The sequence below is a fragment of the Sardina pilchardus genome, chromosome 9 (genome assembly GCF_963854185.1).
Source record: "Sardina pilchardus chromosome 9, fSarPil1.1, whole genome shotgun sequence".
In the NCBI taxonomy this organism is placed as follows: Eukaryota; Metazoa; Chordata; class Actinopteri; order Clupeiformes; family Clupeidae; genus Sardina; species Sardina pilchardus.
In genome coordinates, this window is record NC_085002.1 from 3459282 (window position 1) to 3469588 (window position 10307).

A 10307-nucleotide genomic window follows, 5' to 3' on the forward strand; every position below is an offset into this window, starting at 1 on the left:
ATTTCAAATAAGCCAATTGGACGTCTCTTTTAAACTTATTTGCCTGAAATCTTTATTATTATTATTATTATTATTTTTTATCACTTTGGACAAAAGTTTCTGCCAAATGTAAATGTTATCACTACATTGCCCATCCCGCCTTGCGTTTCAGTGTTCACTCAGATATTTAGAAGGTAGACTGAGGTGAATGTTAACAGTATTTTCATATTGTAATACACTTATGTGTAAAACTCTTTTAACATTTCTTGGAAGGCTGTAAGTGGAGTGAAATTGAGACCAGTTCTTACATTTAACCACACGGTGGCGATGCAAACACAAGGGCAGAGACATATCTGCACAAGGGCAAACTTGCACTGCCCTTATTCTCTTCATGGCCTACCTACTATTCAGCTGTCTCCAACCAATACTGTGCAATGAGTGAGAACAAATATTGACTTGATATTGTGTGTTGGATATAAAAATAAATTCACCTGAGGACATATTTGTACTTGTACTTGTTGGATTTATTGCAAATATCAACATTCCGACATGTAGTGGTGGTAAAGTATCGTTCCAGTACACATTATGTATTGTGGTCCCTGCATGGTGATGTGCATTTACAGAGTAAGTGCCAAAATACTTCCCTCTCACTGTCATATCCTCCCTTGAGAAAAGGAAGGAGTACATTGACCAGGTGAATAGCCTTAGTGCTTCAATGCATCCAGTGCCCATCCTCACTATGCATTCGGTTTCAGTGCTGACCCTTTTCTGAAAGTCTGAAGGGCATACTGCCAGCTCTCTTTTTTTTTATTATTATCATTATTTACAAGCCAGTCTCATAGTCCTTCCTTTAACCACAGTATCTTTTCTCCCACATCAATGGTAAACTTGCATAGCAAAACAAACAATGACAACAACACAACTTGAAAAGAAACAGAAAAGAAACATCATACTGTATATGTATAAAATAGAAGTTAAATAATCATTAAATACAGACCAAAAGTAATCCTGAGAACTTTAGACAATGAGGTAAACTGATGACTCTGGCCCACTCAAAAACATCAATGGCTAGCAACAAGGCTAACAAACTATTTGAAAGCAGAAGCCAACATCACACTCAACTATCTGCCGTACGAATGGCACGAGAAAGAGCTTCAGGCTTCTGTGAAAGCTTCTAGAGTAAGCCTTTGTTGGCATAGTCAGTCGTAACTTACGCAATCCAAGATGTCCCCGTGACCACCAAGTATTCAATGAGATGATGCAAAAGATGCTGCGTACATCTCTGGCATGAAGCCACATTTTCTTCCCTAGTCAAGTAAGTCACTTTACCATGTGCTATTAATAGCCATAGCACAATATCAGTCTTCATGTGTGTATACTATATTTAGGAGACTTTGATATACAGGCGCATCAATTTAAGGTTTACGGTTTCAGGTGGGGGAAACAAAGACAAAAATAGAAATAAAAAAATAATTGTTTTCCTCTCTCAGACAGTGTGTTTGTGTGTGTGTGTGTGTGTGTGTGTGTGTGTGTGTGTGTGTGTGTGTGTGTGTGTGTGTGTGTGTGTGTGTGTGTTCTATGATGACTGGATTGTATTCAGGACTGGAATACTTAAATTCATGAGAGCAGACCAAGAGGCACACACACACACACACTCCCTCTGTGTGTGTAGACGGGGTCTTGTCCTGGCAGGAGCGTGCTCCTCTTGGTCTAAATGCAGCGTGGCATTTTGCAGTCATGAGTGTAGTCTTGCCTGTGGAGCTTGAGGCATGATGGCGCAAACAACCCAAGCCACCCTTCCCATTCTTCTCCTTCTCCTTCTCAGTGCGCCGGGTAGTTCACAGACAGCAGCATAGTGCTATGTAACAGCAGAGAGGTCTCAGACTCTGCACAACATGGGCAAAAAAACAAACAACAGCCAGATAAGGGAAACTGTTAAAACCACAGAAGAATGTGACAGCTCATAGACTGTGGTAGGCCATAGGAAGATCTCTTGGAAGATCATACTATTTTATCTGGTTTCCTGGCCAATAACACCAAGAATTTAACATCTTGTCCAGTCTATGGAATCTGAATCAGAATGAGCGCTATTGGCAAGGTTGGCGTAAACAAACAAGGAATTTAACTCCGCTTAATCTTCTTCGCTCTCAAAGTACAACACTTACCAATAACATAAATAGAATAAAAATACAGAACAGTACGAATAGAATGAAGGGCAACATCAGCTGTGAGTGTCAGCTGAACTGACTGAGCAGAGTAAGAAAAAAAAAAAAGAAAAAAAGATACAACCCCTGGAGAGAATCTGACCTTTGACCTTGGAGGACAGCTGGAGCCACTGCTGAAGCCATTCTCGCCACTGACCCGTACTGAGGCTACTGGTGTCAAGGCCCCGCAGGTAGCAAGCCTAAACAGCGGGAGAGAGAACCGGTCATTTCAATGCAATTCATTTACGTGGAGCCATTACTTAGAGCCATGGTCTCTAAAGTGCTTTACGTTGGCCATGGCCTGATTCTCCAAGAGTAAGCATAAAGTGACAGTGCCATGTCAGACAGTGGACCCAACACAGAGAGTCTGGCAAAGTCAATTAGAGCTTCCTGAATCAAAGGTACACTAAAAAACTAGGCACTCTAAAGTTTAAATGGAGGAAGCCACTCCAGAGCCAGCATGTCTTATAAACAGTGAATGTGGTATGAATGGAAAAATAAAATTAATTCATTAATTAATTCATTAATAAACAAACGAACTAACCTTAATACTAGCATTATACTTTTTAACATAAAAAGACTAAGGCTGTGTCTCAATAGAGTCTTCTGTCAGTACAATGTTAGTGTGCACTACGCTCTTTCTTGTGTTGTGCCCACTTTTCGATGGTTAGTATTATCCCAAAGGCTGCACTATATCCTTAAACTAAGCATTTGAAGTGTGCAAGTAGGCAGTTGGAGATGCAGCCCGAGACTAAAAACATTAACAGGGGTTCGCAACACAGACAGTGCAAGTTCGTTGCTAAAACGCTATCAAACGTGTTTTATGCGTCGCCTTGTCTGACCTCCTCGACTTCGGCGTCGCTGAGCTGGTCCACGCCGAGGCTGCTCAGCGCTCGGTCCAGATGCAGCAGCTCCATAGCTTTGCCGTTCACCCGCCGGCGAGCCATGAAGGCCGGCAGCCACGGCGTCAAGAACAGCTGAGAGGCCAGAAGCCTCTGGGGGACGGAGCGGGGGATAGGGAGAAAAAACACAGGGAGAGACAGAAGAGAGAGAGAAAGGGAAAGGGAAAGGGAGAGGGAAAAGAGCACATGTTCACTTTCAAGAGAACTCCTGTGAAAGTATGGACAGAAGCTACTTTTATTTTCTCACTTTAGGGAATCTTCTTTTTAATTGATCACTTGCACTACCTATGCCATGCCATGACTTGTTTCAAAAAGGTGTGACATGAAGTGACAACAAAAGCTGACAAACAGAGAAGAAAAAAATCAGCATCTTATGCTCAGTGCTGAAAATGATGTCCCCAAAGAACTGGAACATCAAATTAACACATGACACAAAATACACAAAATCCCATCAGAATCCACCAGGCAAAACGGTCACTGACCCATCAGCCATCACACTGACTGACCATGTGGCTGTTCCTGATGTAGTCGAGTCCCAGAGGGTGGCCACTGAAGACGCCCTGCGCCAGCCAGAGGTCGGCCACTTCGGGGTGAGCCCCACTTCCGACCTGAGCAGTAGTAGACAGACAGGTCAGAGGTCACTTGGGGTCAGTACATCAAAATACCGCTGCTTTCTCTTTTAGTATTTCTCTATTTTTCTAGTTTTAATTTTAATATTTCTCTATTCTCTATAAGTATATTTTTGGGGGATTTTATCCCTTTAATCAGATAGGATAGTAGAGAGAGAGACAGAAAGTGAGTGGGAGAGAGCGTTGGGGTGGGATCCGGAAAGACCTCGGGGCGGGAATCGAACCCGGGTCGCCGGCTGGGGCCAAAAAAGCTCTGCTTTATAGAAGCTGGTACTGTGACTGTGAGGGATTGTGTGTTGCACGCTAGGAATAATGAACTGTATTAGGGTTAGGGTTGGGTGATTGAGATAATGGGAAGCTACACTAGTGTGACAGGTTTAAGGGTGTGGAGAGCTAAACTCCACTAGACGGGATTCTAGCACAACTCCTACCCAGTGTTCCGTATTAGTCATCCGCAAGGTACAAGTCAGCTCTTGTCAAGAGGGAGTGTCTAGAATGCATCTTTCAGAACCAATTAAAATGTAAATGGCAGGACTGGGTAGATATACCTTTGCTTATTCAAATCAACATGTCTACTATGTTTTCAGTCAGTGTCAATAGGGTCTTAACATACTGTTGGGTACTCTGACCACGTGGTGATTATTTATCTGGCATCTCTAATTTCAGCTAGAAACACGCAGGTCAAAAAAATATTTGAAACTCAAAAGAAATTCATTATGTTTTAGTCTCTAGCCAGTTTGTGTAACTCAAACAACAGAGCACACATTAGATTCATTTCTAGACGACTTTTTCAGTGTATTTAGTGTGTACGTGTCCATTCGGAATACTTTCAAGTACCTACACATGCAAGTTAGCATGTCAATTAATCTGTTGTGTCCCGTATGGTCAGTTCTCTGTTTTAATATTTTGTGGTTAGAAGTGCTCTTTTGTTGTTAGAAGTGCTCTTAAAAGCTTAAATGTTTTATCATGTTGTAATTCGCTTTGGTTAAAAAGCGTCAGCCAAATGTAATGTAATGTAATAGCAACCATTCTATTCATGTGTTCAAGAAGAACAATGGGGGACGGAGGACTTCTCCCCACTTAAATCACTACAATGCTATCAGGTAAGTAAGTATATGGAGCAGTCAGGAACCTTGGTGCATAGGGACTGCAAGTGACTGCGGAACATCCACTGCTCTACAGATGGAACGGTGCTCTCCAGTCCTGCCAGGATGCCGTGGTGATGCCTGGCCCTCTGCTCGTGGTACAGCTTCTTAAAGTCCCTTTGCTGCTGCGGAGTCCAAAAATGGTGGAACAATAGCTGACGAGGGAAAAGGTACCTGGGAACCGCAGAGAGGCAGGGATCAACAGATGACAGATGTGATGTCGGGGTTGTGATTCCAACTCATTGAACAAATGTGCAAAATACACAAAGAAATAAATAACTAAAGTGTTATTTGTTGGTAAAAAATGTACTTACATGAGGGTGAACACCAAACAGATGGCAAAGGGAGGCAGTGAAATGATGACCATAGGAATGGCCTTGATTATGTCCTTCCGCACCTGCAGAGAAGGTTGGGGAGGGAAGGGACACGATCAGTAACATCTTAACAACATTGTTTCACCGGCAATTAGGATTAAAATCCCTACACATAAAAGAGTGATATTCTTGGGAGATAAACTAGTGCTGAAATATGTATGAACTACTTTGCCATCTTTGTCTAGTAGTGCAACCCTACCAAACGAAGTCGCTCCATCTCTCGATAAGGAAGCTCTTTGAATGGAATTCCATCTGTATTCATTTTCACTTTAATCTTCCTTGCTTCTACCATATCCTCAAGCAGGAGCTTGAAGCCTGTAAGGGATAATAATTTTATCAGGGGGGAAACACCGAAAATCAACGAACAACAAAACAACAAAACAAAACAATAACACATCGAATCATATTAAAGCATGTAAAGCAAAGAAGCCTTGATATTAAAATGCAAAGACATTTCTTCAAAACTTGTGAAGTAGAAAATCTAAGAATTGCAACAAATACTTAAGATGGAACAATATAAGATTTTCGACGAGTAGATACTCACCCTTCATAAATGTGTGATAGTATATATAAAAGGCTGGGAATCGATGATCCAAGAAGCGTTCAAACCGGTCATTGGCCCTCTGCAGAATACCTTGTCGGGCATGGGATGTGTTGTACATCCTACAAAATTGAACACCAACACATACAACAGCATGTGAAGATAATGCTTAGCACAACTGTTAAATTAACTGAACAAAACAACATGTTAACAAACATGTTCCCACCTTTTGCTTAACGTTAAATCATATCCTGATACGTGCCATGCAGACTATAGTTTCCAATAATTCTGACATCTTTCTTTAATTTAATGGTCAACAAAAATGCTAAACTGTAAGATTAATAAATAATTGTAACACCAGCCAGGTTCGTGTCTGCCTGCATGTCTCAAGTAACTTTAACGTCAACGACAGTAACGTTAACGTTTTACAGAGAGAGCTTCCCTGGTCATCCCTTGAATTTGGCTCAACCTTTGACTGGACATTTTAAGAGGTTGACATTTAACTTGTGCTTCGTGGTGAGTAGCTGATCATATCACAACACAGAGTGCTAAGGCTAACGTGAACGGTGAACGTTGCATTTCAAGAACTAGCGATGGCTAACATTAGCTTGCAACTGAACATTTTGTTCCATCAAACTAACAACGTAAAAGATAACCACCACTGCATTATACGTCTGAAGCGGAGTTAAAAAACATATCTGCGAATCGTGGAGAGGTAAGCTTAGAGCGTCCACATTTCTACAGTAACCTGCATATACCCAACCCTGCCCTTCCCATGGCTAATTCACTTTTAACTTTGACAGCTAAGCTAACTAGCTAACGCTGTTCTATTGCCGGTGGCTAAGCTAATTTGTCGGTGTGTCACCGTGGATTCAATCAGGGTCTGATAGTACCTTATTGCTGTGACAGTCAGGACCGCCCTCTGTGATGAACCATTGTATATTCCATATATGCTTTGACTAGCACATCTAGCTGTCAAAGCAATACAACTTCGGACGTGTGTCCCACACATCGCCATTGTGGTAAAAGAACGAGACAGGCGAGGTGTAACGCTTCTGTACACCCATTCACGGTCGCCTTGCTTTCACAGCGCGATTCACCCGATAGTGGTGAAAGTCATATACCGTATTCCTCCTAAAAGACCGGCGCCTGGACCTTCTGCCGATAGGAACATGGTCTCGAGATCCGCCAAAAGTGCATTTCACGGCTTTTGAGACCTAAAAGACCCCACTTCATTGCTCCCCAACACAGGTTCTTGTAATGTAATGTAGTGTTGGCTACCTGATTTTTCAAATGTATTTTCTACCGTTTTGCTTTACTAATAAAGTAAACTAGTAAAAAAGTATCTTTCTGTCCACATTACCACAGACAATGTGGTAGCCTATGGTCTATGTACAGTCAGGAAAAAAACTTTGACAACAACTAAATTAAAGACAAAATGCAGTACAAAAGGGCTGAATAATAGAAAACCGTCGACCTCATTAAACGACTTGTGCCGATAATATAGCGCAGGAGTAGCAGCTATTTGTCTTTGCATTTTGTTAAGGGGTCTTTATACATTTCAGGCATATTCACGGACACCACGCGGTGTCTCGCTGTCTACGTCACCAGATTCAGCAAATGCCTTGAAACAGCGTGGAATCGTTGCATTGTAGTGGTGACTGAGTTACATGCTAAACAGGTAAGATAATACATTGAAAACCGGATCAATGTACCGTCATATTGGATATACTCAATAGTTTAAGGTTGAGGGTTTGTGGATTAATTCATCCATCACGACTTTTCATGACAGCTGAACACAACTTAGGTAGCTGGAAGGAGTCGTTCATTCTAGAACATGACATGCTAGCAGTAAAATATTTGAAATGTCACATTTCTTCACATAAGTAACGGTAAAAGTTATAGGTAGGTACTTATCTGTTCTTTAACTCCGATAGGCAACGATGGGGACTTCTCTGCGTGCACTCTTTCTCTTCGCAATCATTTCTCTCCTCCACATCCATTGCCAAGGGGCCAGGCAATCACAGGACCTCAAATGTGGAGGTACACTTTGTGTAACAGACCACAAATAATACAGTTTTCATGAAGTCCTAAATGTTTATTTCATCGTAAGGTCGCACATGAATCTACGGCAGTGGCAATTCTAGTGTTGTGCAGGAACTATGCCACAGCTGTTTGCTATGGCTTTGAAACCAACCGTTGAGCTTACTGTCTTCCCACCTCCTCATTTCAGCATGCAGAGCTCTTGTGGATGAAATGGAGTGGGCGATCTCTCAAGTAGATCCCAGGAAAACGATCCAGACTGGATCCTTCAGGATCAATCCTGATGGCAGTCAGTCTGTGAGAGAGGTCAGGATCTTGCCTGCAAGACTGATAAGACTGTTAAACTGTTTAGATCACATGTGCACAAAGATTTATGTTTGTTTTCTGCAGACAATTCTGTAGCCTAAAAGTTGAATGCAGCTGCAGATCATATTCATTCATTTAGTTTTCTACACTTTTCCCTCCTATCAGGTTCCGCTGGCCCGCTCTGAGGGGCATCTCTTAGAGCTCATGGAGGGCATCTGTGAGAAGATGAATGAGTACGGGGAGCGGGTAGACCCTGCGTCCAGCCGCAAGACCTACACGAGAATCTCCTCACGAGACGGCAAAGCTATGGACCTCTCAGATGGAGCCCTGGATTCCAGAGTCTCGGGCCAATTAAAGTTTGCCGTGAGTGATCGTTTTCTGCTTCCTGTCCCATTCCTCCTGAAAAAACAAAATATGTTGTAAACTTTTTCTGGCAGATTTGAATAATCATAGGACTACCATAGGCCAAGAAAATAACACAGTCTGATGCTATATGAAATTACTGATTCACCCTTTTCTTTCAGTGTGAAACGATCGCTGAACAATATGAAGATGAACTCATTGAGTTCTTTGCTCATGAGAATGATAATGTGAAGGACAAACTGTGTAGTAAGCGAACAGGTACAGTGATTATTCCATTATGGCCAGAATCAAGCCAGCCACTGATTTGTAACAAGACAGTATTTTGATTATTTCACCACTTTACATAGTCCCAATGCACGTACACTTTAGTGCCTCCAACTGTCGCACAGCCAGCAAGATCATTTGTAACGTATATTGTGTGAGTAGTGTCTTAAGCTACTGCGACCTTGAATTTCCCCTCGGAGATCTATCTATCTATCTATCTATCTATATATCTATCTATCTATCTATCTGTCTACAGTATCTATCTACTGTATCTAGTTAGTCCATCCACTGGAAATACAATATCTTGTTTTTAAAATTGATCCCACTCATTGTTTTAATGATTCTCTAGATTCTTCTTGAATTTCCCCTTGGGGAATAAATAAAGTATATCAATAAATTATCTGTCTGTCTATCTATCTATCTATCTATCTATCTATCTATCTATCTATCTATCTATCTATCTATCTAATCTTTCTTTTTGTTGCCACCCATAGATCTTTGTGACCATGCTTTGAAAATGCCCCATGACGAGTTATAACATTGAGCCTCCACTGAGATCCTCCTGTTGATGCTCAACATCAGGCTCGTCAGTTCACCAGCAGTGGGGTTTAATCTATCAACATCAAGACCAACTGTTTTATTCTCTGTAGGATAATTAATAATTTATGTGAAACCGGTGCATCAAATCAACACTTGACTTGTATTCAGGATTCATGTACTCTCAAATGTTTCATGGACCTGTGCACAAGAAGGATTTCTAAGTCTGTTTTTCACCGCACAGCTGTTTTTTGTACATCACTGTTTGGATCCTCAATACATCTGATTTATAGATTCAGATTTAAACTCAGATGATTATTAGGTTTAATCTGAAAATATTTTCCAAATCTACACAAAATAAGTGTTTGATCAGGATCCGTTTTGTATGTTACTGTTGGATTCAAAATGTACATTAATGTCATCACAAATCCTGCCTTTGTACCTTACTGAATTTTGATGTATCTCAACATTGGACATGCTTTCTGATTGTTTTCGTTGGTTTGTTTTGTTATTTTCTTAAAGCCCTGTCCGAGTTACATAATGATTGGGATCATCTTGTTTTGTCTTTTTTTACACAATTAGTACTTTCCTGTATGTCTGTCTAAGAATATATACATTTCGATACAATTGAGAGTGTGTTTTCAATACAAGATTAATGTTTTTCAGTGTATGCTACTAAAAGAGCTTTACAAATATGCTATCTTGTACACCCATCAGCAACACAAAGCACTGATCACAATGTATTGCTTCAGGTGAATAATCCTTCTCATCCATTAGCCAGTCCCATACAGTCTATAGCCAGTCCAGTGTGCCTATTAACACAAAACACAACGGTCACTGTCACAAGGTGTTCTATTCGGAAAATAACTCCCAAATGTTTTATTACAGTCAAATTATAGCCCATTGCATTTTTACTACAACCAGTTGGGTATTTGTAGGTCTACTACAACAGTGCGCAACAATATTGCAGCTGTGACGCACTTCAGTTCTATGCAGCAGTTGTTCATGACGTCACTGAAA

General features: G+C 41.1%; 2 protein-coding genes across 3 annotated transcripts; one reads left to right on the top strand and one right to left on the bottom strand.

The window, feature by feature from the left end:
* Positions 1–492: 492 nt before the first annotated feature.
* On the bottom strand, positions 493–7101 carry LOC134092428 (LETM1 domain-containing protein 1-like). Its single transcript, XM_062545280.1, has 9 exons — positions 6668–7101; positions 5778–5896; positions 5433–5548; positions 5174–5256; positions 4847–5033; positions 3592–3693; positions 3026–3178; positions 2287–2383; positions 493–1865 (listed from the first exon to the last, which is right to left on the bottom strand). Exons 1-9 carry the CDS (start codon positions 6790–6792, stop codon positions 1801–1803), a joined length of 1047 nt encoding a protein of 348 aa, XP_062401264.1. The 5' UTR covers positions 6793–7101; the 3' UTR covers positions 493–1800.
* cnpy2 (canopy FGF signaling regulator 2) lies at positions 6468–9914 on the top strand. 2 transcript variants are annotated; one of them, XM_062545282.1, is made up of 7 exons: positions 6468–6489; positions 7340–7455; positions 7712–7817; positions 8008–8123; positions 8289–8486; positions 8648–8744; positions 9245–9914. In XM_062545282.1, the coding sequence occupies exons 3-7, from the start codon at positions 7718–7720 to the stop codon at positions 9286–9288; spliced, it is 555 nt and encodes a 184-aa protein (XP_062401266.1). In that variant the 5' UTR covers positions 6468–6489; positions 7340–7455; positions 7712–7717; the 3' UTR covers positions 9289–9914. The 2 variants fall into 2 exon arrangements, with proteins under 2 accessions (XP_062401266.1, XP_062401265.1); XM_062545281.1 differs by lacking the exons at positions 6468–6489; positions 7340–7455 and adding an exon at positions 7489–7581.
* The last annotated feature ends 393 nt before the right edge of the window (positions 9915–10307 follow it).

Excerpts from the sequence above, each read along its gene's own strand:
- cnpy2 (XM_062545282.1), top strand. The coding sequence starts at position 7,718 with ATGGGGACTTCTCTGCGTGCACTCTTTCTCTTCGCAATCATTTCTCTC. Across the intron at positions 7,818-8,007 it reads ACAGGACCTCAAATGTGGAG|CATGCAGAGCTCTTGTGGAT; the intron begins GTACACTTTGTG and ends TCCTCATTTCAG. Across the intron at positions 8,124-8,288 it reads GCAGTCAGTCTGTGAGAGAG|GTTCCGCTGGCCCGCTCTGA; the intron begins GTCAGGATCTTG and ends CCCTCCTATCAG.
- LOC134092428 (XM_062545280.1), bottom strand. The coding sequence starts at position 6,792 with ATGGCGATGTGTGGGACACACGTCCGAAGTTGTATTGCTTTGACAGCT. Across the intron at positions 5,257-5,432 it reads AGATGGAGCGACTTCGTTTG|GTGCGGAAGGACATAATCAA; the intron begins GTAGGGTTGCAC and ends CCTTCTCTGCAG. Across the intron at positions 3,179-3,591 it reads ACATCAGGAACAGCCACATG|AGGCTTCTGGCCTCTCAGCT; the intron begins GTCAGTCAGTGT and ends TCCGTCCCCCAG.